The 27,957-nt window shown below is 36.8% G+C and overlaps 1 protein-coding gene across 6 annotated transcripts; it reads right to left on the bottom strand.

The window, feature by feature from the left end:
• Nucleotides 1-590: 590 nt before the first annotated feature.
• On the bottom strand, nucleotides 591-26,968 carry LOC140762293 (protein GRIP). Of its 6 annotated transcripts, none has more exons than XM_073100006.1 (23): nucleotides 26,853-26,962; nucleotides 26,593-26,777; nucleotides 25,708-26,188; nucleotides 24,832-24,947; nucleotides 23,969-24,138; nucleotides 22,367-22,460; nucleotides 20,040-20,126; nucleotides 19,842-19,922; nucleotides 18,457-18,582; nucleotides 14,266-14,374; nucleotides 14,104-14,183; nucleotides 6,764-6,892; nucleotides 5,969-6,069; nucleotides 5,320-5,453; nucleotides 5,124-5,221; nucleotides 4,924-5,043; nucleotides 4,290-4,317; nucleotides 4,133-4,191; nucleotides 3,626-3,697; nucleotides 3,479-3,526; nucleotides 1,458-1,563; nucleotides 1,281-1,339; nucleotides 591-1,124 (listed from the first exon to the last, which is right to left on the bottom strand). In XM_073100006.1, the coding sequence occupies exons 3-23, from the start codon at nucleotides 26,165-26,167 to the stop codon at nucleotides 1,011-1,013; spliced, it is 2,391 nt and encodes a 796-aa protein (XP_072956107.1). In that variant the 5' UTR covers nucleotides 26,168-26,188; nucleotides 26,593-26,777; nucleotides 26,853-26,962; the 3' UTR covers nucleotides 591-1,010. The 6 variants fall into 6 exon arrangements, with proteins under 6 accessions (XP_072956107.1, XP_072956109.1, XP_072956108.1 ...); XM_073100008.1 differs by having other exon boundaries at nucleotides 26,667-26,777; XM_073100007.1 differs by having other exon boundaries at nucleotides 26,593-26,745; nucleotides 26,853-26,959.
• Between the last annotated feature and the right edge of the window lie 989 nt (nucleotides 26,969-27,957).

Here is a 27,957-nt window from a genome sequence, read left to right as displayed (position 1 = left end):
CTATAGTTTCATCGTTTCAAATCATTTTATTTTTTCATCGTATATAATATATCATAGATTAAATTTAAAAATAAATATTACAGATGATTAGATAAAAAATTTTACGTATAAAAAATAATAAAATATATATTATTTGTTATCTAAAATTTAATTAAAGTTATTAAATGTGTTAGAAAGCTTATTCAATTCTTTAAAATTTTATTTCTAAAGAGGATCTATTTGATTTGTAGTTTAGTTAGATATGCTGAACTTATTGGTGCAATTATTAATTAGTAATTGGTGCAATTAGTAACGTAAACCTTCTAATCAATGTAAACAATAACTAGTGAAATTAGATCTGGTCTTGTAGAACTTACGAGATTAGAGATATAGGCAAATTTCAGGTTCACTCTCCCAAAATCCACTGATTGATCATTGAATGTAAACAATAACTAGTGAAGTCTCTACGCTTGCTGCCTAGCCACAGCGAGGAATTACAAATTCAAAACTTAGGCCAAGAGTTATAGGAGCATATGTATTCTAATAAAAGATCCGACCATTCAACAATGGTATTGATAAGAGAGGAAGTAATCACATAAAACCAGAACAACCTCGTCAATTGATCATTAATACATCAAATAGGTCATCATTAATGAAATTGTTTTTGATTCAAATACTTCTGGTGCTTGCCCAGCAAGGACAACATAAATTGTTGTATTACAGTGTCAAAAGTTTATAGATATAACAAGCCTCTCGTAAGGTAAAAATTTTACACTCATCTCCTTTTCCCCTACTTTCTTTGCACTAGGAGTACATAAATGAATTAATTGATACATTACTTATATCAGCTTTATATACAGTGCGGATTACAGAAAGGTACAAAAGTGATGGTTGCTCAAATAAGCCGACGATGGTCTTCCGGTGACATGACAACTAAGCTTCCTACGCTTTTGAATAGGTTATACAATCATTATTAACGACGCAGCATTGTAATTCTCCAGAAGCAAAAGAGCAATCTTGTGGTTTCTTTATTAAAAGGAGAATCTTGAAAAGAGAGATTGAGGTGTAGATCCAGTTTCAGACAGTGAAGCTGCAGGACTTGGAGCATCATGTGAGGAACGGTAGGCTAGTTGGCACTTTCTGATCTGCAGCCAAGTATAAGAATGAAATGTAGAAGCATCACTAATTAACATTAATATGAATAGTTTGCTAGCAGCATCTATGAACAGCAAAGAGCATCTTCGAGGGTAGTGACATTCTGGAAGTGTAAGAAGGCCAAGGGTGAAAATTGCTTGGTTTACCTCTTCAGGGCTGAATTGTAATAGGGTTGCAACAACAGGAAGTAATGCCTCCACTTCTCCTGTGACACACGAGAACTAGTCAAGTTCTGCAAACATTTTCATGCTCAGATTGGAACCTAACATAGTTTACAGTTGAGAAAGAAGAGATTTTTGGGCAAGTTTTAACTTTTAAAATACCTGTTTCAAGCAGCTTCATGATCACATTTTTAAGATATGTCATATCTACCCCTTCCCGCTTCTGCGATCTCTCCACATTGCGGAGCTCAGCTTTCAACATTGCCTCCTATAGGAGTCATGAGCAACCATGAAATAACATCTAAATAGTGAATTTGTAATATCCAAACTTCATTGTGCTCGGCCATGCTGACTATTTAGAGCCATGAAATGGAACTATTGAGTTCAGATTTCAGATGACAGGTGTAATTGTAGTTCATTGACATTGCTGGTATTCTCCTTTGAATACAGCCAAAAGAAAAAGTATTGTGAACACAGCCGTTATAAACTAACTTGAAAGAGACTATTAGAATGAAATTAATAAATGATCAAATAATAGACAAATGCAAAGATACTCAATAATCTGACCTAAAAAGACAACTGCAGGGAGAATTAGGTGATAGCAGTATCCTTGAGACTTATCGCCTCTAATTTGTAAAATTTAAGCACTTACTAGAGCAGAAGATTGAATTGATGGAATAAAGTGAAGAACTATGAATACTGCTTAGAACGAGAGAGCAAGATAAATTTAATGGAAACCTATGTGAGAAAAAAATTGTAGCAATTGTAGGTAAACCACATTACCTTATCATGCATGTTGAAAATAGTGGAAATGTTTGGTATAAAACTGTAGCAGGACACACAATGTGATCAAGATATTGTATTATTCTATATGGAAAAAGATTACGGAGAATGAAGCAAAGATTGCCGTGTCACCACAGTTGCCGATCGTGCGGCAAGAATAGAGCTCCGTCGCCACCCCATGCAAGAGAAGGAGAGAAAAAGAGAAGGAGAAAGAGAAAGGGAGCTTTCACTACCGATAAATGTCTCATCGGCACCACCTCTCCTCTCTCTTTCTCTCTCATCCTTTATTAAGTTAAATCCGCAAAGAGGATCTTTTATTCTCGACCTGTTAAGAGCTTTTAAACCCACCTTCAACCTTGATTAGGGCACAAACTTGAGAGAAAGAAAGAGGAGGGTGATAGCTTCGTACTCTCCACCGTTACTCACCTTCTTTGATGGGTTTGCAACGACGAGGAGAGGAGAGTTGCCATGCCCCTTGTGCCGATACACGACAATCCATGGAATGAAGTGCTAGGCAGTGTGCAATTTTGCATACCACTAAGACTCCATGAGAATTTTTTTTCATGAAACTCAAGGTTGAATATTTGAGGTGAGGACAGAGGATATTGGTTGACTGAAAACTTTGAACTACAAGTCAATGATAGGCAGAATGATTAGAAATTAGAGATAGATATGTATGAGTGGAAAGAAACAAAGATGTCCAAATACAAAAATAAGAAGAAAAAAGAACTACTGCCATCAAATGACTAGATACTAGAGATAGTAGATGATATTTATCATCACCAAAAACGATGATTAAAGGGCCAAAGTAGAAACTTAGCTGACCATGATGGCAGAGTTGGTGTGAACTGTGAAGTACTTCTTGCACAAAGCAGCAAGAGGACTCATGTAGCCCGATCAGGCAAAACAAATTTGTCACCTTTGTTAATCACATCTGGTTAACTTTTGTCTAACTGAAAAAATGAAATGAATCTAGGATCGCCACAAGGTAGTGCATCAGCACATGTAATTGATCAACAGTAGCAGGGAACTTGGGAAGACAAAAACAGACTAAATCAAATAACCTAACAGATATCACAAAAAATTGTCTGGCAACTTCAGTGAACATTGTGAATCCCCCTTCCCCTTGCAGCAATAGTATGTATCCTCACAAGAATTAAAGTTAAAAAGGGTAAAATTACCTAATTCATGAATAGCCTAACTTTCCAACAAAGTACGCTTAATATTCTCGAAAAAAAAGAAAACAAAGTATACCTACCATGTAGATGCTAATGCTAACAAGTAACATCATAACTCATTAGTATGCAATATAAAAAAAAATGATTTACTGAATAAAAGAAATTGTCTGGAATCTGGGAGCTGCCATAAAAAGCTAATCAAATGTAAAGCAAGCTTCCAACCTGTTGACTATGAAGACGATTTTCACGTTCAAGTTCTTCAATCTCTTCCTGAAAAAGAAAAGAAAAGAAAAGAAAAGAAAAGAAACGAAAAAGAAGATTTAATAATGGAATGTAAAACAAGTAAATACATGAGTAGCTGGAACTGACCTGAAGTGCTAAAATATGACGCTGTGACTGAGCAAGTTCTTCCTCTCTCTGAGCTTGTTGTCTAGCCAAAATCTGAAATTGGACACAAAAACCATGAATGGAGATCCTTATTCCTTTTTCATTCAGTGTTCTTTAAGTAATGCAATATTTGTTATTAACTAGAGTATTATATTTAACATTTCCTGTTAGTGAGAAGAGGTCCTCGGCTCCTTTTGCATATTTGCAGGCTGAGGTTTAAGGTTTATAATCTGAGGCATTTTGAAACAGATGTATATCACCAGAGAAATACATCATAAAATACTAATAAACTAAACAATAATGCTTGGTGGAAGAATAAAAATGCTGGAGGAGAGAGGCAAAAAAAGAGTTCTGTCTGCCTTCTATTGCTTAGTTGGGTTGAAGGTTTGGTGTTATCACACATGCCAGTTATTTGGAAGTTTCACACAGGAAAATGATGAATTCTGATTGGAAACCAATTTTTCTGAAACAGTTATAGCATGCTACTACCAGAATCTGTTGTTCGGCAGCCGCAGTGTTCAACATTTGTGTGTCCTGTTTCAGAGATGCTGAAACAAATCATATAAAACAACAATTATGACCAACAACTTGACTAAAAGAAAAAAAAAATAGTAAGATTCAAATGTGATCTCATTTTTTCAATTACCTGATGTATGTTTGTCATTATGATCAACCTGAAAAACATTGTATGTTAAAAATCATTTTTCTTGCAATGAAATCATATATGAAGAAACAGAAAATACTACCACTATTTGATACTGCACTACAACCCCATGCAGTCAACTTCAGTATAAGCATTAAGGAAAAAAAAAACAGAAAACTGGTCAATCAAAGACAGACAAGAAGAGGAGAAATTCTGACAAAAATTAAGAGAATAAACAGCTGAGCTTATTTTATACTAATACTATTGACTATGAGCATGATTTGCAGTAAAATGCTACATTGTACAAGTTAACTATTTTATTTAACATAGAATGAAGATTGAATTCATTATAGGGGAGGCTACGTAACTATTCTAGTAGGGGCCACCACATCATTACGTATGTATAATGTACTCTTTTATATCTTTGTTTGAAATTCTACATAGTTGCATCAGTCATTAGTTTCAAAACCAGATGAGAGCTCAAATTATCAGGTCAAAGATTTGTGAACCACAGATTGCAAAAGGAGTCTATAAGAATTAATGAATATAAGTGTGATATATTATAATTTGTAACTCAACAAAATAAAAAGAAAGAGTAGCACTTATGGAGGATAAAAGATCTAGGAGAGTAACTTACATATGCTCTTGATTCCAAGGAGTGCCGGAGATTCTTATTATCTTCTATCAGTTTAGCAATTTCCTTTTCTTTCTCTTCAATCATTCTATCAGCAATATCACGGAATGTCTCATGTTCTTCCTACAAGTCAAAAGTGGCGGTTGGCCACAAAAAAAGAAAAAGAAAAAAAAGCAAACTGAACCTACAAAAGTGAGAAAAACCTTCAATTTTCCGTATTGAAACTTAAGTTTCTCTAAATCATGTTGAGAATGATCTTCTTTATGAGCAATGATCTGAGCCTCCAGTGCGTTATATTTCACTGCAAAATGTTTACTTGATTTTCTCAATCCTATTTCTTTACAAGAAAGGACAGGAAAAAGTTAATTGAAATAGATAAATAGGTTTGAGACAACTTACATCTCCAGCTTTCTTCCATCTTTTTCAAGTCTTTTTGCCAAGATTCCTTTTCTGATAGGTATTCAGCAGTAGCAGAATCAAGTTTCATGTTGATACTCTTTAACCGATGATCAGCATCAGCAAGAGCTGCATCCCTGAAAGAAAGATTAGATACATGTCCAATATTATTCCCAGTGTTCCCGCTATTTAATTGGGCTTTGAATAAAAATGGTATAATAAGTTATAGAGTAGTATATTATGCAGTAAAACAGTTGTTTTAAATCAAGAAAGGAAGAGTAGAACACTATATTATCCAGAATAAAAGAAAGTCCATTTGTGAAGTTCCCTCATAAAGTCTTCCTAATTCGAGGTACATTGAAGAATTTAATTCAGGATTTAATAAAATTGTTCGCCATAACATAATATAGCAAGCAATGCCATGTAGGTTTAGTACTCAAATTCGATATAAAATAAGTCGTCATTTCTACCTTGCAGGCTAATTATATTGAAGTACAAAACCTAGATCCACAAATTTTGGTTGTAGTTATAGTTGACCATATTGACAACATCATGACAGAGCATCTTGAAATTACATTGTAAAAAGTTCTCGAGAAATGAGCTTAGAACAAAATCTATATAATCCAGGCTTTTGCTACAAAAGCTCATTCACCTTGCTTCAATTTCTTTATCATGCATAGACAAAGCATCTTGAAGATCTTGGATGGCTTTATTTCTTTCTGCCAGAGCAGCTGCTACTTCCTTTTCAGCTTCCTGGAGTAATAATAGACCATAATTATGAAGGAAAGATAAAGATTGGTACTGTCCTGCAAGAAGGTTACATGTGGACACCACCCTGTGTTATATGTATTTGCAGATCACCCCACATATAAATGGGAACCGTTAGATGGTAGTTAATAATTTAATATCAACTATATTTGCAATGCAAACACAATTGCAAGTAATATGCCAATATTAACATCACAACAATATATCTTCAATGTAATCATAATAGGCAGACCTAGTTTTGAGTGTAGGATCCTACTATTCGAATTTATCTTGTGGGCCTTGTGGCTTCTTGGGGCACATAAATCCAAACAAAATCCACCAATCAAAGTCACCACATTTGAAAATTTGGACCATTTGATTTTGCAGACATTGTAGTTTATTAAATTACACATTTTACAAATATCACCCTGTAGTATGATATATTGCAGATAGACCTCGAGTTATTCATAATTGCATACTATCCCTTGCATTATATATTATATTAAAATACTGCAACTACAGAACTACCACCTTGCTAATTCAGGAAATACTTGAAAATAAATTAGTAATCCGGGGGCAACTACAAAGAAGTATAATGTAGGGGATTATCTGCCTTATAACCAATTACAGCCGAGTATTTGCAAAAGAAAAAAACCAATTATGTATAACCACTGGAGAGTTAATTGATGGAAGTTCATACTTTCAATGCCTCCTCTTGAGCTTTGACTATGTCTGAGTTTTTAGCTGCCGATAGCTCAGCGTCCTTCTTCTGCAAAAGTGCATGTGCCCGGATCTTATATGCAGAAAACTCACCTTCCAGATGCTCAATCTGCAAAGATAACAGGTAACTGGTGGATCAGATAACCAAAAAAATCTACTGAAAGAACATCTCAATATGATATTGAGGTGAGACAAAACACTGCTCCAAATGATTATCATCACTGTCTTGCCCTACATGCAGGCCTGAAAAGTAAATCACTTTACTTTGCACACTTGAGACTTCGACTCTAGAAGATTGAGAATGCAATCCTATTAATAGTCATGTATCCTTATACTATACCTAGGGGACAATATACTCTTGTGTTATGTATATTTACATCTTTTACTGAGAAAATAAACTCATCTCATTATTGGTAACACGATATCAGAGCTCAACCAGGGTTTTGGTAAAACCAGGGAAATCCGAAGTCGCGCTCGTCGCTGGCGAAGAAATCATCACTGGCAAAGAAGTTGTCGTCGCTCAAAGACAATATTGCCTTTGTGTGCTTAGTGGGTCTTATCTCCAGCATCGTTCAAGGCCTCATCATCGATCTCGTCGAGCCTGTCGCTGATTTCCTTGAGCCCGTAGCGGACATGGTAGTGGAGGAGGTCACTGAGGATGAAGGAGTCGCCAACTGCGATCATCGGCGAAACAACAACCTCATCGTTGATCTCCACAAGCCCGTTGCGGATATGGTAGTGAAGGAGGCGGTTGGAGACGAAGGAGTTGCTGAACACTGTGATTGTGGTGTCCGAGCCTTGGCCTGCAGCTGATCCTTTGCCTCTACAGCTGTCATGGATGAAGGTCTCCTCTTGCCATTACTTTGGCCCTATCTCTGTGATTTCTCTACAGAAGTTTTCTTTCAACCAATTAGGATCTTTCAATCAATTTATTGCTGGATTGCTGCCTTGTGTGCTTTGGGTGCTGCATCAAGTCAGATATAGTCTGAGCAATAATTGTTGAATATTTTTTGCTTTCTTCTCTTTTGCTGCTGTCGACATTTTGCCAAAGAAATTGCTGCATCAAGTCAAATCATAGTAGAATTTGTTTTCTCAAAACTTGAATATATGGCTAATTATGATCCAACATGTGATTATCTTCCATCTTCTACTGACTTTATGCTTATAACTGCTGCCAATTAGCCATATTGGTCTGTGACGGTGGAGAGTGCACTTGATGGTTGTGATCTCTCCGGTCATCTAGATAAATCCAGTCTTGTGCCTCCAATGCCTATAAAAATATGCTACCTGAAAGGCTCATGATCGTCATGTTCAGGCATATTTTATTGCCTCCATCGACAAGGGCCTCCGTCCAAATCTCATTCGTTTTTCCACTGCAGCTGATCTTTGGTGCCACCTTCAATCACGTTTTGTTAGAGTCTAGTGGTGCTCAAGAGTATCATTTTGTCTAGTGCCCAAATTGTTCAACAAAATGAATGAACCATCCAATAATTTTATAGTCAAATGCGAGATTTCTAGCGTGAGTTGCAGGCATTAGAGCCTCATATTATTTATTCTGCAAATTATGAAGCTTCTAGAGAGCGTCGTCAACTCTATTAGTTTCTATATGCTCTTCGTCTAGCATTTGCCCCTCTAGTTGGCACATCGGTTCATCGTGGTACCTAGCTAAGCCTACAGTATCAAATGGGTGAGTTAGTTGCTAAGGAGACGCGACCATGCACTGTTCAGTCTCGTTATACTCCTAATTCATTTGTTTTATTGACTGGAATAGATATAGTTTTTATTGTAGGTAATTCTCACTCGTGTCACCCCTGTCCGCATTGTTCTCATTGTCCCAAGCCTGGATATTTGATTGAAAATTGTTGGGAGTTGTATCTTGAGAAACACAAGAACTACAAGACTAAAGGACGCTCTCGTCAAACCGAACTTGTGGCCGTAGAGGTCTCCACCAATGCGGCTCCCGTCCCTAATATTCCCCAGGATCGTTTGTAGCAGATTGAACAGACTCTTGCTCAATAGAGTCAGCTTCCCAGTCGTCTTCTGCATCATCCAACGTCCACTATGTCTGCTTTCTAACCAAATCTCTCAGCTACGTCAGTAACTTTCGGTATTACTCATGACATATGGATTGTGGACTCCAGTGCCACTAGTCATATGACTCCAAACTCATCTAATCTCACTGCTTGCTCACTTACTCATCATTGGCCACCTGTCCAGACTGCCAATGGGTCTCTTCTTTCCATTCATCAATCTAGTTCTATCACCACTACTTCTACACATTTTGACCACCTTACATTGTCACATGTTTTTCATGTTCCAAATCTGAGCATGAATCTTCTCTCTGTTAGCAACATTTTTGACTCTAAATATCATGTTTTATTTACTCCATCTTCATGTGTCGTGTAGGATCCACATACCGGCTGGGAGATTGGAGTTGCTTGTAGAGTTGGTGGCTTATATCACCTTTCATTATTACATCTTCCTGTTCTATTTGCATCTTATTTTACAAGTGCCACACTCTCTTCCACTGACTTGTTGCATTGACGATTAGGTCATATGTTTGAGTCTCTCCTTAAAGGTCTTCTTTCAATCAGGAGCCTTAAGATAAGATTTTTTGGTCCAATGTCTACTTGTGTGGGCTGCAAGTTGGCCAAACACTTGGCTCTTCCCTTCTCTTCAAGTATTAATAAAAGCATTTCTCCTTTTGACCTTATTCATTCTGATATTTGGGGACCTGCACCTCTATCTTCTATGTGTGGATATTTATACTATATGAGCTCCATAGATGAATTTTTTCGGTACACATGGGTTTATCTTATTCATCATAGATCTAAAATTTCTTAGATTTATTAGATTTTTAATTCTATGGTTTACACTCAATATCAAAAGCGTATTAAGGTTTTCAAGTTTGATTGTGCTCGAGAGTATACATCTTCTGCTATGCGTTCCATCATTCATTTTCATGGCACCCATTTTCAGCAATCATGTTCTTATACTCATGAGCAAAATGGTGTAACATAACGAAAGCATCAACACGGAGACTACTCGTTTTCTTCTTCTCATTTCTTTTGCTCCTCATTCTTTTGGGCAGAAACTATTTTAAATTTTGTAAAACTTATCAGTATCGTGCCTTCTCATTTCCTACGTGATTGTTCTCTACATGAGATTCTTTTCTCTATTAAGCCAAATTACAGTCATCTTTATGTTTTTGGATGCACCTGCTTTGTCCTTCTTCTTGCTCGTGAGTGTAACAAGTTATCTGTCAGGTCTGTGCAATGTTTTCTTCTTGGATATAGTTCTGAGCATAGAGGTATCGTTGCTCATGAGTGTAGCAAGTTATCTATCAGGTCTGTGCAATGTTTCTTCTTGGATATAGTTCTAAGCATAGAGGTACCATTGCTCTAATCCTTTGACTTGATGGATGCATATTGTTCGTCATGTTACATTTATGCAGGATACTCATTATTCTCATAAATCTCAAGATCTTACTTTTCTTAAATCTACGTCTTCTCATCCTCCCAAGCTTCTTCTTGAGCCCATACCTACTCCTTATTCTCCAGAGGAGCCATTATTGGTGATCATGATGTCTCTTCTTCTCGTCATCCTCATATTACTTACATATACTCTTGACGAGTCAATTATGTCCCTTCTACATACAAATCTCCTACTATTACCTTTGCCCCACCTCTATATGCGTCTCCTCCTAACTGAATAGTAGGTTTTCGTCGTTCATAATGTGAGCATCGCTCTCTGAAAAGGTATAGGTATGTAGATGTTGTGTGTTATTCTTTTGAGTTTCATGCGTTTCTAACAGCTCTTCATGCAGAACATGAACCTAATTCTTATTAGGAGGTTGTTGTTTATCCTGTGTGGAAACATGCTATGGTTGAGAAGTTTCAGGCCTTTGAGCGTACTCAGACATGGGATGTCGTTCCACTACTGAGTGGAGTTGAGCCAGTTAGCTACAAATGGATTTATAAGATCAAACGGCAATATGGCATAGGTTGAGTGATACAAAGCTCGTCTTACTGCCAGAGGTTTTACTCAGGAATATGGCATTAACTACGAGGAAACATTTGCTCATGTTGCTCAAATAACCATTGATCGTACTCTTCTTGCGGTTGCTGCAATTCATCATCGACTTTTATTTCAAATGGATGTGAATGAATGTTTTTCTTCATGGAGACTTGTCAGAGACAGTTTATATCCAACCTCCGCTTGACTTATCTGTTCTTTCATCTCATGTCTGTCGCCTTCGATGTGCTATATATGAACTTAAGCAAACACCTCATGTTTGGTTTGAGCGATTTCGTAGTGCAATCATTGAGATTGGTTATGTTGAGAGTGCTCACGACCACTCTGTATTTGTGCGGTCATCACCGTATGGGAGGGTTATTCTCTTACTATATGTAGATGATATGATTATTACTGGTAATGATTTCATTTATATCAAGTCTCTACGAGAGCACTTGTCTCAGCACTTTCAAATAAAAGACTTGAGACTTTTACGTCATTTTTTGGGTCTTGAGATTGCTCAAGGTGAGAAAGGTATACTTCTACCTTAACAAAAATATGCTTCTGATTTAATTAGTAGAGTTGCTATATCCGATGATAGGACAATCAATACACCACTTGAACTTCATGTGAAGCTTCGTCTCATAGATGGTGTACCATAGTCAGATCCAACTAGATACGACAAATTGTCAATCAACTTGTATATTTATGTATCACTAGACCGAATATCTCACATGCTGCCATATAGTCAATCGGTTTGTAGCAACTCCTCAATCTGTTCATTACACAACACTTCTTCATATTCTCAGATACGTACGGGGGTTTATTACTCACTCTCTTTTGATGTCTACAAATTCATCTCTTGTGCTTCGAACTTACTCTGATGCTTATTAGGCTGGAGATCTTACCACCCATTGTTCCACCACTGAGTTTTTTTTTTCTTAGAGATTCTCTTATCTCTTGGCGTAGCAAAAAACAAGATGTTGTCTAACTATCTAGTACTAAAGCAGAATACAAGCTATGTCCACAACTACTAAGGAGGTCATTCATCTTACACGTTTATTGGATGCCATGGGAGTGTTAACCCCTATGTCTATTACTCTTTATTGTGATAACATGAAAGCTATACAGATTGCAACCGATTTTGTATTTCATGAACATACCGAGCACATTGAGGTGGATACCCATTTCGTTTGATATCAGTTTCTAGTTGGCACTATTAGTCTTCCTCATATATCTTCTATTGAGCATATTACTAATATTTTCACCAAATCACATCCAACTTTATCATCTTAAGTATCTTATTAGCAAACTCTCTGTGTTTAATCCACTTTGAGTTTGAGGAGGGGTGTTAATAGTCATGTACCCTTATACTATGCCTAGGGGGACAATATACCGTTCTACGATGTATATAATATATATACATCTTTTACTGAAAATAAAATCATCTCTTTACTCAGTAATAATTCTAAAGCTGTCCACTTTGAATAGAGAACTCTTTATAGAACTAAATAGCACATTTCATGGTCAAAATATTAAATGTTACACAAGGCCCTATATCCTTAATCATTTAAATGTTACACAAGGTCAAAATATTAAATGTCTACATGCGCAGGTGTACGCTACAAGAATGTAATTGTAATTCTAAAAAGTAAAAACGTAACTGTAGTAGTGAAACACAAATATTTAGATTGCTATATAAGAGAACACAGCTTCATACATAGGTACTAAGTAAATGTGCAGGTCAATAAAGTCATAAACTGCATTTTAGAAAACTGCTATAGTTTTAGCAAGTTGTGCAAGTAATAACTAGTGAGAATCTTTAATGTTAAGCCAACTGAAGTGCTTCGAGTATATTTCCTCAAAAGACCATAGATTGGGCTGTAGGACAGCTTTGGATATGCCTGAGGGCTTGATGCTATCTTATCACTTTCAGTAGAAAAATTAAATGAGGTACTACAAATTTTACCTAGCTAAAGCTGACGTTTCTTTAAGTAATGTAACAGAGAAAAGGGACACATGTAACAAGGTCCAGAACTCCACAAATTCGAAAAGTCAGATTTAGGAATTTTAATCATAAAATCAGTGGCATGCCTTTTAGGCGGCCTCGCGGCAAAGCTTGTGGCAACCCATGCCCCCTTTTCATCATGAACACTAACAAGTAATTCAATTTGCCATGTTTAAATGTGATCATGGCACAACACCATGGCTGGTGAACTATTAACACGGTAAATAACTGACATGGGTAAGCACAATAAGTGAACTAGTCCTATGCATGTCCCATATTGGGTGCATGACACTGCATGAAGGGGAAATATGAGGCGGTAGGTCAGCACGGGGATTATCAAGATTACTCATCTGAATCACTGTTGCCAAGGTACAATACATACTAAGTTACTAACTCATGCGGTTAGCATGCGTAAGTATGAGGAATACATGTAAATATGAAATTTCATTTTGGTTAGTCCAGACTGGTTATGCCTGAAATAGAAGAACTTACTTTTGACTTGGTTAAGTTGTTTGGAAGCCTAATTGCAGGCCACTTGTATGACTGAACTTCCATTAGTTGACTAGTTTTAATTGAAAATAGCTAAAACCACTACTGACTCATAAGAATACGTACTAAGCTAATTTTAAAAATCCCAAAACCAATATGAAGTATCTAGATATAGGCAAATTAAGCAGCTTACTTAGTTGCAACATGTAGATATTGCCTATGTCTTCATGAGATCTCTGACATTCAAGTGCAGTTAATATCAATATTTCTGCTGAGAAGGTGTTTTACAGTTTTACTTAGTACACAGGAGAGTCAAATACTTGAAGAGTTGAAGATTATATACATATATATATACACTTCAATAAACTACAACATATAATAGGTGGTAAATGTGCTTTTAAGTTTTAATTTCATCAAAGAAAAAATCCTATTATTTCGAATTGACTTATTGTGGCACGCAGCATGTCAACACTATATAGTTATATAGGCATAATATAGGTGAGGGATGGCACAAAGTGGTACGTGACATGCTAAAGAGACAAATATTGCCTCGAAAACTTGAATTGAGCAAAATGCCATAAGAGAAGTATCAAGATATTACTCTTTATTAATGCCCAGAAGGCATTAGAATGACAGCTGATCAACAAGATTAGCAAAAAATCTTCAATGCTACATTGTCAAAATTTCTGAACAGTTAAGTGTTTTCAAAATCTTTATATTGACTTTATATTCTATAAGATCCCAGAACACAACATATATTCTTCAAAATGTGATTACCATGTAGTTATGTGCTAGTACAGATATTATACCTCATCTTTGGCAGCAAGCAATTCGGCATCTCTTGTATGCAATAATTGGTTTTGTGCAGATATTTCTAATTCCAACTGACCTATAAAAGTCAACAAAAGTGACAATATGTTTTAAATTTTAACCAGAAGAGATAATCGAAATCACAGTTCAAGTAAATGTACTTCTAATTTTAGCAGATTCTATTTCAGATCGTAGACATGCATTCTCAGATGCCTCCAGCTTCCCTCTCAAGGCTTGACAAGCTGCTTCCCAGTTCTGCCTTTCTTTTTCCTACAATAATCATGCATACAAATGATAAATTATCGCATAAATTAAAAAAAAAAAGAACAGCAAGTGATATAATAAGTAACCTTTTAATAATCCAAGAAAGGAGAGAAAATTTTGGAGGAAAAACACAGTCACTCTGAAAGATTTATTAAAGGCAGATACACCTGTAGTTACCACTCAACAATTGATAAAAGAATAAATAGCTCTGAAAGAAATTAGTTGAATTAGAGATTCTAGATAGCATCTGTCGATAGCAAGATAAGTAGCTTCCAGTTATCAGAAAATCAAGGCTAATTTTAGATTTTACATCACACATAAGGATTATATTGAGTAAAACTAGTGCAGTTTTGTATAGTTCATTCTTTTCCAGCAGTGATCTCCTCCATGATATCTAAGTTGCAATTGCCTCTAAAAACAAACAGAAAGCAGAGTACCTAGTCTGAATAGGTCAAATGTCACAAAAACATAAAAGAAATTCTCAAAAAGCAAGAACAATCAAGGATTTATGTGCCGCCCAGTACATCCAGTGCCGCATAGCACATCTCGTGCCGTAGAGGTGCCAGCATGAAAATAACCATCATGATGCATCAAGAGAATTGTGGGGATATTGTACTCGCTTCTCTGTATGCCACCTGTCCACAAAGGAGCTAGTATACCTCTTCATTATGACGGAACAGCATGGTGATGGTTTTTCCTCCCTCTTGCCCTCTCCTCGGGAATATCATTCTCTATCCCCATTGCATCACACTCCTCCCACCACCCCCAGCCTCTTCATGACGCAGGAACACACCAGTTTATGCTGGGTGGCAATAGTGAAGCCTTTGAAACAACGTGTGGCAAAGGCACATAAAACCTTGAAGGCACCTAAGTATGGATAAAAGAAAAAAAAAAAATTGGAGAACTCTAGAAAATTTGGTTGGAGAATTCATCTTTTGACAGGGGGCCTACTTAAGCTTTTGCTTTTCCCGATATAAGGAATGGACTCCTAGAGGGAGAGGTCGGTGGATCAACCATGGGGCTTTCAAAATCCCTTGACTTGATGAGGTCTCAAAAAAGAGTATCTTCGGTGTAACACCCCAAATTAAAAAAAATAAAAAATTTCCCTGACCGACGCACGTGCCGAGCACGTGCGTCGGCCTGCCACCCTCCCTCTTTTCTTTTCTTCTTCTCTTCCCTTCCTTGCCGTGCACGCCACCCTCCCCCCCATCTCCCTTATCTCTTCCTTCCCTCACCGCAGCCTCCCTTCTTCTCTCTCTCTCCCTCGTGGTTGCCGACAGCCGCCGACTCGCCGACCCCCCCCCCCCCCCTCCGGTAAACCTCCTTCCTTTCTCCCCTTTCTCCTTCCCCTCGGCCTCGCGCCGTGCCGCCGCCGTCCCCGCGCTGCGCCGCCGCAGCCCATCAGCCTCTCCACCTCCCCTTCGTCTCCTCCCTCGGTTGGGGAATACCGAGGGAGGGTAGGTGGGTGGGAGGGGGGTTTGTTTAACCCCCCGTGCCCTTCCCCTTCCCTTTGTGGGCTGCGGTCATACCGCAGCCCACTGATCCCTGGGTGGGCTGCGGTCAGACGCAGCCCACCGAGCCCTTGGGTGGGCTGCGGTCAGACGCAGCCCACCGAGCCCCTTGGTGGGCTGCGGTCCAGACCCCAGCCCACTAGGCTTGGGTTGGGTGGGCTGCAGACCGCAGCCCACCAACCAAGCCTTTGGTGGGCTGTGGTTGGACCCAGCCCACTTCGGCCAAACTTGTGGGCTGCAGTCCAATTGCAGCCCACCTTGGCCCCTTGCCTATTAGGTTAGGTTTGAGCCTACCTATTGTCTCTAGCCTAGCCCATTTGGGTCCATTTGGACCCTATAACCCTGTTTACCATTTTCACCTAATTTGATTAGCCTGATCCTTAATTTTGGGATAATATAGGATTCCTAGGATACCCTTGACTCGTACCAAACATAAATGTGCTAATAAGATAATTAATTCTATTAGTTCGCTAATGACTTTACTTGCGTGAATTAATAGGATTGACACCGCGTGAGGAAGATTTTGGGATCCCGGACTAGCAGACGAGTTTTACCTTACCGTGGAGACCCCCCAGGCGAGTAGAGTTATACAAATCTAGAATAACATGATACAGTAGGAAATGTCAGTATTAATGCATGCAGTCGGTACTCCCTGTTATATCTTTTGCATATGTAGTTATTTATAACCTGTTCATCATAGTATCATGAGAATGTTAATGTGTATGATAATGTTTTACATGTGTCCTGTATGATATACCGTTGCATAGATGTATGATTGCTGTGAATATGGACTGTAATGATCATGATGACTATAACATGCTTTATACACGCATAAACACTGCACCACTTCCACCTATCATTAGTAGTCGAATTCTGACTAGGCAGTACCCCTACTCACTCAGCCCAGGGTTAAGGGCAGAGTGTATCATATATGTCTATACTATTAGCGGCCTACACCTGAGGTCGGGAAGCCTATGTGGCATTCAGGTAGTTATACTGCATAGTTAGGACTAGATTATGATGATAGAAGAACATGATTGTGAGGCGGGGATATAACTCTAGCGGTACCCGACGACGCAGGGTTAGGGCGTCTGTTGATGAGCCGAGGGCTCCTGATTCTCCCGCCGAGGGCGGTGATGATTTAGAGAGAGTGAGATATGGACTTACGACCGGGGTCCTGAGTCTGATGGCCACAGACAACCGGTCACATGTAGTGTCGCCATACACGTGTAGGTGACATTACCGCTAGATGTGTATATATCCCCCCCTCGATGTATGTGATGATGGATGATTGTTTCGTAAGAGTATTTACCCTGTGTGGTGAATAGCTCGGTGAGCGATGATAAGTATGATTATTGTTTTGGTAGACATGAGATGACTGAACTGCTATTTTATTGCTGTGCATAACACGTAAACCTATGATTGAGATGTGTACGAATAAGAGATTGTCTCAAACTTTATATCTCAAACTTTATATCTGTGTGAACTGATCATAATATGTTTGGTAAACTAGCATGTTCCAAGATAGTGATTGGTAATCTTTATCAATTGCATTGACTTAGTAAATTGTGGTAAGTCATTTTAATAAGCATGTCGTTATCGTTAGTAAATTTAGGCATACATTGGATATACACCTGTGATGTCATTATTTTAGATTGTATGGATCATACTCGCTGGGCTGTAAGCTCACCCCTCGTGGCGTATTATTTCAGAGCTAGGGGACGCAGGTGCGGGTAGCGAGGAGTAACCGCTTTCTTTCTTTTTAGTACGTATGTTAGTTGTATTAAGCCCCTGCGAGGGTATGATGATGATGTTGTATCTTTTTGGACTTTAACTTAGTATTTTGGATGTATATTTGGAAGGCTTGTTGTGGCCTGTGGACTTGTATCCGGACTCTTATAATTGAGTTTATTTATGGTGAAATTGTGCTGTTGTGTGCCTTGTGAAATCCTTGTACTGACAGGTCATGTGATACACCGCGTGGAGGGATTTACCCACGCGGTTTCCACGTGTATTTGGAGGTCTGGGTGTTTCATTCGGCCTCTCACCCAGCGCAAACGCACAGAGCAAACCCAACTATAATTTGGTCAAGGCTAATTTCTTCTTGAAAACTGTTATAGCTAGAAATGTTCTGGCTATTCAAATTACACTGAATTTTTAATGGAACAAAGCAAATCAAGCAAAGTAAGACATTTTTAATTGATACAAACTTGTAGTAATAGTTCATGAGATCTAAGAGTAGGTGTTTGTATGTCATACCATCATGAGAAAATGAATATAAATATTGGTCAAATTGACATATGAGGCAATCAGATGTTCACTGAAAATAACCATGGCAAACATTCTTTTAACATATTTGCATTTGGCTTAACTGAATGCTACTGGTTTTGTTAAGAAGTATCTATTGACTATCACACCACCTTTTAAACGTCAAATAGTTTATGTCTCTTATCTTCCTTCTTTCCCCTAAATTAATTTTGACATCTAAGATTTTAAAGGAATCTAAACCTCTTCCCAAACATTTGATCCTTGCTTACCCAAACAAAATGACAAAATAAATGCGGATTGCATTCTTACGTTCTGATCTTTTAGATGAACAAGCTCTGCTTTCAGCTCCTCCATGGCAGCTCCAAGTCGTACAGCTTCACCAGTAGAAACTGCATCAATTTCTGCAATTTCTGAATCTTTTTCAGCTAGCAGCATCTGGTAAAAGTTAAGAACATAATATCAGAAATCATGTCATTCACAATAATCGTCAACCTTATTTTCTCCTTTCCATTGTCTAGGACAAGATATACAAAAAGAAATAAAAATAAAGAGAATAAGTTATAATGAATGAAAACCAAGAAACAGTTGACCCTGCCCTTTAATCAAGATAGTAAACTAAAACCATGGCATCAAAATAAAGTTTGTACTAGTACATGCTATGAGAAAGTTCAGGGAGAAGTTGATTGTATCAACTATCAATTATACCACTTATAGACTTTATTTTCCTAAAGTATGCAAGATCCTAGATAAGTGTAAGCTTGACGGTCTTGAAGTTGTGAAGGACGATAAAGACAATTTACCAACAAAGACAAATTTAAACATCTTTCAGTCTCCATGATGCAAATGGCATTTGACAATTCTATCTCGTGCCAAAATGAACTTATCTATTTTGAGCTTAAAGCAGGATATACTAAGACATTTTAAGGGCCAATCAAGCATTCTGCAGTAAGACTTGCCATGAACTGTGTCCGTTGAAGTAGGAGGGTTTTCGAAAGATGGTCAACCTTTTTATGGCAGTATTGGATAAAAAGAAGCACAGATATAAATATGCATAAATTTCTGCACAGTTATGTTGAATATCTGTGCACATAGGTCTCATCTAAGAACTCACGTATTGTTCGGGATCTAGAGAACTACAAACAGAACAAACCTAATCTGTAAGGATACTTGAAGGTATGAAGCAATCACACCATCTATCTAGTTGCCACAAGTGACCAGTATGCCCTTACCTATAGTTTCTCAATAATGGCATAAAGAGAAGGACCATGTCATAGATGCTCCTAATGCCTCAAATATGTCGGAAGAGGTCAATTTTACAAAGAAGAGCTTCATGTCTAAGATTATACCTGGCACCTAGAGGTTGAGTCTGATCAACTAGGATACTATGTTGGATATATTACCAGCTTTTTCCATAATAAGGTTTGCCAGTTCTAAATGGGTCAGAAGGAGCACTACTGCTTGAATCTGCATAAGGATTGTTCTACCACCAACGTTAACTAAGCCACATCTTTAAATGAAAGAGTTATCCACCCCAAAACCTCAAGGCTGTGCTTGCCACTTTGATAAAAGAAAACGAGCCAAAACTCCCTCAGCCATACCACTCAAAAATCTACCAGAACAACTAAAACAGAGTTCCACCATTTGAAAATAATACAATATCAAAGACCTTTAAGAACTACGAGAGTATGGGTTACCTGCAGAGAAGATATCGTTTCAGTTGCTTTGCTTCTCTCTGCTAAAGCATCAGCGAGTTGAGATTCCAAACTTTCTAATTGCTAAATATCAAGGCAGCAGGATACAAAATTAAGGAATGAAAACATTGTGTAAGGTAATTATTTCTACTAATAATTAAATCAAGTAGTCAGTAATTGGTACTTAAATAAAAATGTAACCTTCTGATGCTTAGCAGAAAGCTCCATAATTGATGCTTGTCTTTTCTCATCTGCAGATTGGAACGAACTTTGAATTTGCTCTAGCATCTGTAAAAGCATCAGAAGACTTTGTCCTATAATTTCTCCTAAATTGAGAAAAGGATAGTGGTAAAACTTGTAGAAATGTAGCTTAAGAGGCAGAGTACAAGCAAATCAGCAAATAGCATAAACAATTACATATATGGTTTGTTGACTTCATTCAATGACACATTTCTACAATAATCACTGTATGCTAGCTCTGACTACACATGCCTATTAAGAATTAGGCATGATTCCTAAAATTAGCCGATCCTGAGTCAGATCGGCCGATCCAAACCCAAAGCTAGTCTGGTGACTGGTTTTGGTCTATAATCGACCGAAACCGAAACTCAACAATATTGACTGAAACTAAATTTTTTTTAACATACACGTTGAATCTAAAGATGCATATAAACTTAGGAGATATTAGTAATTGATATCCTTAACTGTCTTCTTTTTAAGTTTCTAGCTTTACCCTCTTTCTGTCACACACTCTCCTTACACCCTCACATTTCACAAATTCATTCCGCGACTAATCCGATGAGCCCCTCCGGCTATACTCCACACTTTGGTGAATTCGGGAAATTTTTTTTCTTATTTCTCATTTTCTTTTTCCTTACCCACTTTTTAGCTCCTCTTTTCCTGTTGCTAGATCGCTCTTCATTGTTGTTATATAGCAGTAATTTACAAGTATAAAATTTAATAAGTTTAAAGAAATTATTACGATCTGATCACATAGGTTAAGTCGAGTCAAGTTAGTTAATTAGCTTTATCTTATTATTTTAAATTTTAAATAAATCGGATAATCCGTATGTGGATCCGATCGGCTAGGAATTTTTACTCCTATAAATATGAGTAGACATGTGTTAATAATTATCATTTAAAGAATCTAAGTTTAGTCAAGTTAATATTTTTGTCATTATCTTTTACCGTAGCCGTTAGATTGTCTTTATCTTTCTACGAGTAAATCATAACTATAGAAGCATTTCGTCTTCTAAACCCTAACCACCTTCCTCCACTAACAGCCACCCTATCTTACGGTCGTCCACCACCCTCTAACAACTGTCGCAAGTCGCAACGTCAAATATTTACTATTGTGCCATATTTTGACCTTCATTTACTATTTCATTTATAACTTTTCATCTAAATGTTAGATTCTTGTGAAACCAGATCTATTAAAACCCTAACTTCTGAGACTACCTTCATATAAATTTCACAATTTTCTTACATCCAGATTATTTTAGATCAGGTTCATAATAGGAATTCATTATAATCGTGAGCAAATCTTTTTTATAGTTTTTAGACTTCATATCTGACTAATTTTTATTTTCTTAATTTTTTATTATTTTTATATATTTTTAGAAAAAATTTTGCATTCTTAATAATATTTAGAATTTTACGTAATTAAAAATAGTCCGACTCGATATAGATGGCCAAATACAACCGATACAGCCGATACGACCAATACATATCATTTTTTCTAATAGTCAATTCCGATCCCAATACTATTCCAAACCTTGAAATTAGGATGCAGTTCTAGTTCATAAAAGGTTATACTAGTGATGTGAGTTGACTGCATTAAAATGATCAACCAACTTTCTTTGTAATTAAATTTTTCATCGATCAGGTGAATACTTCCATAAGACCTCGTGCCAACCCAATATAAACATTGATATGTAGGTATCCATAATATCCATCATCTCGAGGGAAACATGGATCTTAAATAATTCTGAAGCAGCTTATGACCTCACAAGCTCATAACCACCGAGTTTATGGGAGAGGAGAAAAGGACCACCAAAAATTGAGGTAGAACCTCAAAATATATTTCCCCAATTTTGGAAGGCATACAAAAACTTAAAGAAAATACAAAAAAAGAAGTGAAGAATGTAGGTTTAACCTTTAATTGGTCATTACAAACATGTTCTCTCAATTTGGAATTCAATTTCAGAACAATTGAAAGTAAAAGGTGGATTTCTATGGTTTATTTTTCTTCAAAATTAGAAACATACTAAAAACATGTCTTGAACTAGTTCTTTAACAGACCTCTCTAAATTTTGATGATATTTGAGGCCAAACCAAAGAAGTATAATTTCTCTGATTTGTTTAGCCAAATTGGAAAAACTCATGAAAAAGCATCAATAAGTAAAAATTATTATTATTGAGTATATATCTTGTAGAACAAAATGATAAACAAGGGCAATCAACAGAATATGTTGCAGAGCTTGCAAGCCAAGAAAGGTACAATTAACAATAACCTAACTGGTAAATACCTGTTCTTTCTCAAGAATTGACTTTTGTAAACCCTCTAGGGCATTCTCCTTGGCTTCCAAAGAACGACGCATCTCGTCAATGCTATCTCGAAGTCTAAACATTATTTGCATCAATATGATTAACAATGCATATGATAATTCATTGAATATGACAAGGAATTCAAATAGACTAAGTGGATGACCTATAATAAGACAACAATAGAAGTACCCATCAACTAACTATTAAAGTGCACATTACAAGTAGTGTTTCTTTTGAGCCAAGATCAAAGTCAGATCTTGACTATGATTGGGCCAAGCAATTGTAGAACCTGGTGAACTTGACCTACTGCTGCTTGTTATGCTGAGATGTGGAGACTGTGTGCTTCAAGATGGGGAGGGAACCTTAAGGAAAAGACACCAAGCTTCCCAGCAGGCAGCAGTGCTTCCTGTCGAGTCCCAATGCTGTAGAATTGGCTTTCTTTTTCCTTCATAGAGGGAATAAGATGTTTAGGTGGTAAACTATAGGTATATGCTTATTAGAACTCTGAATTTTTCATTCAGCTCTGGAGATTGAATTGGTAGTCCATGCAGATATATGATTTTATCTGCCACGTTGGAATTCACAACCAAATGTCTCTGCATCCAACCAACACATAAGTCACATTCATAGTAGAGGGTATGCTAGTTCACTCGAGGAGAATGCTTTCTGTTTTGCTGAAAAATCAGTCCAAACTACATCCTAAGCGCTTTGCTGTAGCCAAGCTTACTGATAGCCTACTGGCAACAGCCACTTCCCAGCTTATAAGGCATGAGACGGATCTAGGATTGAAACTTCCCTTCGGGATCACAAGGTATTGTGAAACACTTAATTTTTGCTCATCCACTCTTATGGTTATATATTAAAGTTCTAATGTCAATTGCAGAGTAGCCTCTCTTTTTTCTATGTCAGGATCACCATAAAGCTTTCTCCAAAACATTATGATGGCCTGTATATGATGATATGGGCAACACAAAAATTACATGATGAAAACATGAAAAATTTAGTAAAGAAATAAGGCTCGATGGACAAAGCAGTAAACCTAAACGCTACTCCTTCGGAGAGGGTTAAAAAAAAAACATAATACCAGAAAGTTGTAATGTACTTCAGTTCACGATCAAATTAAATAGGCCAGAAGCAGTAGCGCTAAAGTTGCACGATAAGAATCCTGATGTTTTAAGTTAAAGTGGAGCAGGAATCAAAAGCATGTGTATTCTAAAGTGCAGCGTGTGTATCTTACTGATCGTACAACTCCAAATTAGAACCTTTCCTGGAGTAATAAACTGCAGGACAGATGGATGAAGCAAATATGTTCTAATGGATATTGACAGATAATGAATTTATCAGTCTCAAACTTCCAAAGTTCCAGTTCCTACCGTAGAGAACATCTTCTTTACCACTTCAAACTAGCTTCTATGCACAAGTATCAAACTTTTACACATGAAGTACAAGAACACAGCTTGGACCCAGTTAGAACCGTGTGGTATCAAGTATTAATCCAACGATATAAATTGTCAAAAGCTACTTTATTAAAGAATAGTTATTTACAACTGAATAGCAAGTAGACACTCAAGAGGAGAGATTACTTGTTGTTTGCTGCCCGTAACTGTTGTCTTTCAACATCCATTGATCGCAATGCTTCATTGGCTTGTTGACGAGTGCGATCCAGTTCCTGTTGCGCTAAAACTTGCTGTGATGAAGCTTGTTCAACCTTCCCATTTACATCATTAAAACGAGCTTCCAAATCATCTTTTTCCTGGAAATTTGAGCATTGAATCAAATATTACCAAAATTAAATCAGTTAAAGGTAGCCACTCGGAACCACTAGTTAACGACATCACATGAGCGTCAAGAGCGATGTAAACACAAGAGAAAGGATATGCAAGAAGCATACAAGTAATTCTGATTATAGGGAATCAACTAGTACAACCTAATTACTAAGGAGCTCATATTATCTCATCCTATCATGAGTAATTCTCCAAAAAAAGTTTGTCTTTAATCTTTATTTCACCGTGTCACTAAAACTCAAGTCTGATAACTGATTGATGGAAAATTATAAAAAACAAAGTATCATTCTGTTAAAAACTAGACAATTGCAAGAACTTTTCCCTTCCTCAGTTTTGCATCTTCTTTATCTCTTGGCAAAGTATCTGACAGAGTTGACCTCTCAGATAACAGAAGTATGCAATTTTCAGTACTTGAGACTTACCAGTGTTCTTATTCAGATCTAAAACCGCAATGTTTTACACAGAAATCATTGCAGATCAGAAATGTTCTGCTTATTTTATACTGTCATATATTTCTTAGCCTAATGGCAGACAATAAGCTGGAGCATTGGCATGTTTTCATCAGTTATAGGAATGTTCCAATGCAAAAGCATAAACAGAAAACAAAAAGAGATTACACATCACTAGGAACAAACAGAAATGACAATTTTTAAAAATGCTACCTTTTGCAACTCTTGTATACGTTGCTTTGCACGTTTGTGAAGCCTCCCAAATTTAGAATCCAGCTCAACATACTTGTCATCACGTTCCTTTATTTCTTGTTCCATTTTATGTTGAGCTATACAGGTAAAACTATAAAATAAATCAAGTTTTCAAAAGAAAACTTGGAGGGAGAACCACATAAAATGCCATTTACATAATCTTATAAGTTATAAAGAAATGTAACAAAATCCTATTACATTTACAAAATCTAATAAAGTGGAGATGGATTTTTTTTTCTAACAAGAATGATAGATGGAAAAAGATAAGGACTCTCTATTATTGCCAAAATTATGTTGAGAATCTTTAGCCCCAAATCACATCCAAATGATCACGCTACCATAAGATCCTAGTGATACCTAAAAGGAGCACATGTAGCAACATTCTTAGGCTCAGAGAAAGAGAAAAAAAATGTATATATTCCATACTGCAAGTAAATACATTCAAGAGGTTCAATAATAAGTAATTTGCAAATTTGCTAATGTGTCCATTTGAGATAACAGTGATGGTTAAGATATTCAATCTCATATTTATGTAGGGATTGTAGATGTAGTTAATATGGCTGACTTAAAGTAGTAGGTCTACAACATATCAAGACTCGAAGCATTTTTCCCAAACTAATCCTCAGATGCAGTACTTAAAGTAGTAATCTATCCCATATTAACGTAAAACTTGCAGATGTAGTATTCCAGTTCAGAAACAACCATTAGTTGTAGATAGTATTCCAATTTATTTTCTGCTTGAATATGTTACATAGCAGAAAATTAAATGTTTCTAAAAGAGTAAAGTAAACAATTTATGCATCAGACAAATGCACTATACAGAACATAGCAACTAACCTTCAACAAGCTTCACAGAAAGCTCCTGAACCTTCCCATCAGCATCAGAATATGCAATCCTGAGATGCTCCAAAGCTGCCTCTGCTGCCTTTTGTGTTTCTTTCTGCTCCTGAATTTTCTCATTCAAATTCTTTATCTGTTCATATAAGTTGTTCACTAGTTCAGAAGCTTCTTCTTCTCGTCTGATTTCACTACCTTTCACTGGAACACCTTTTGATCTTACATGTTCAGATAATAAATCTCCGAGTTGAGACTTCAAGTACTCATTTTGTAAAATTAGCTCCATAGCCATGAGTTGATCATGATCTTCATCTGGACTAGCAAGATTGTCACGATCACCATTTTCCATGCTAATATTTACTTTCTCAAACATTTTTGCAGCATCCTCTTTATGGACTTCAGGTGTTTCATCACTCTTCTTGTCTTGACTCACCAATGACGTGTCTTCTTCAGTAGCCATATCAACAATGAAAATCTAGACCTACAAAAGGACGTAAACCACCATCCTGTCAAGGACCTAATAGTAACTATAATTAGAATCATCACATTCATATCAAAGGCAAAGATAACAAAGCAAGAAGGAAAATGCATCATCTAATCTTGTCACTAAAAAGCAAAGCAAATAGCAAATAGAAAGGCGATTGGAGTCCACATCAGCAATTGTGGACTGTTAAACAAGAATTCAAATAACTAATCTAAACCACAAGATTCTACATCAATGACTGCACAATGACGTCAATCAACAAGAATTCAAGAATTAACGTGTGGGAAAATATCAATTAGGATAAGGTTAGAAAATAGAGCTCGTGCAGGAAGCAACCCTAATCTGCTTATTTCGAATATCAAGAACATGGAAAAATTAGACCCATCTCCCAATTCACCAACCTTGAAGCACCTCCTACATCATATTATCCAAATCGGGAAAAATCCAGACACAAATCAAGAAGAACGAACCCCACCCGCCACTAGAACCAAGAACAAAGATCAAGATTCCCTTATAAGCGCCAGTTGAATCGCGGAGTTCCAAATGCAATTAGCCTTCAGATCCAAAACCCGGATCGTATAAATCTCTAGCAAGAACATGGGCCGATCGTAAAGACGGAATCGAGGAAGGACTCGAACAGAGATCTAAGAGAAGGGCGTACCTGATCGAAATAAACAATGAAGTATCGGTGCGCCAGAAATCAAGAATTGAAAAGGAAGAAACAAGAGACAAGAAAAACTCGCTGTTGTTACTCGGCACTTCACCCTTGGGTAGTCTTAAAGAGGAGGTAAGAACGACTGGGCTGTAGGTTTCTTTTATAAGGGCAAAGATTCGGCAATTGGATAAAATGATAGGGGTATTTTGGTCTGTACAGAAAAAAGAAACACGGATCAGCTACAGCGATATCCATTAACGAATTGACAAGTGAGACGATCCACTACGATTGGGATAGTTACAATTATTAGATTCCGGAACGCCACTTCTTTTTAAATAACTCTTCTGAATTTTTTGTTGCGACCCATGGACGAAAAAGATGATAAAGACCAAAATACCACTCGATTTATAATTAGAGTAAAATTTCTCACTTTTTTTTAAAATTTAAATTTAAATATATCATATGACTATTCACAAGATAAATTATAGTTAGAAAATATAAATCTATAAAAAAAAGTATTTAAATTTACGATATCTGTGTGTCACAAGAAAAAGGTTTAAGAGTGTTATGTAAAAAATAATATTAGTTCATATATTTTAAGTATAATTATTCTAAAATTTAAATACAAATATATAGAAAAGTGGATGATTTAAATTTCTTTTTTTTTAAATGATAAGCTTACATTAAACGAAAATCTTAGAACTTTCTCTGTTAAAGCTAATATTAATTAGCTTACGTAAAGTATTTTCTATTAAAAAAAATGGTATTAAAGAACATTATTTTTAAAGATACTTTGACTAATGCGTCAATGGTTTCTGGCAAGAGTGAGTTTTAAAGCTTGGAGATCGAAGGATTGCTTGCCATCTTTCAATGACCTCGTCATGCTAAAATTAACTTTTAATAACAGCTAGCAAAATTGATCCCGAGCTCATCAAGCATTGGAAGTACAAAATAGTCAACAGCGTCCCACGTGACTGGCTTAAGAAAAAAGGTTGACCTTGTTTACGATGCGTCCTATTTCTCCCTGACCCACAGTAAAAGAAGTAGGATTGATGACAAAACCTTCGTCAGGAAACAAGGGGGATATCCGATGGGACTAAAAAAATATATA

Source organism: Typha angustifolia, chromosome 7 (assembly GCF_048772165.1).
Source record: "Typha angustifolia cultivar Huaian chromosome 7, ASM4877216v1, whole genome shotgun sequence".
Taxonomy (NCBI): domain Eukaryota; kingdom Viridiplantae; phylum Streptophyta; class Magnoliopsida; order Poales; family Typhaceae; genus Typha; species Typha angustifolia.
This window is presented reverse-complemented; position numbering and strand designations above follow the sequence as displayed.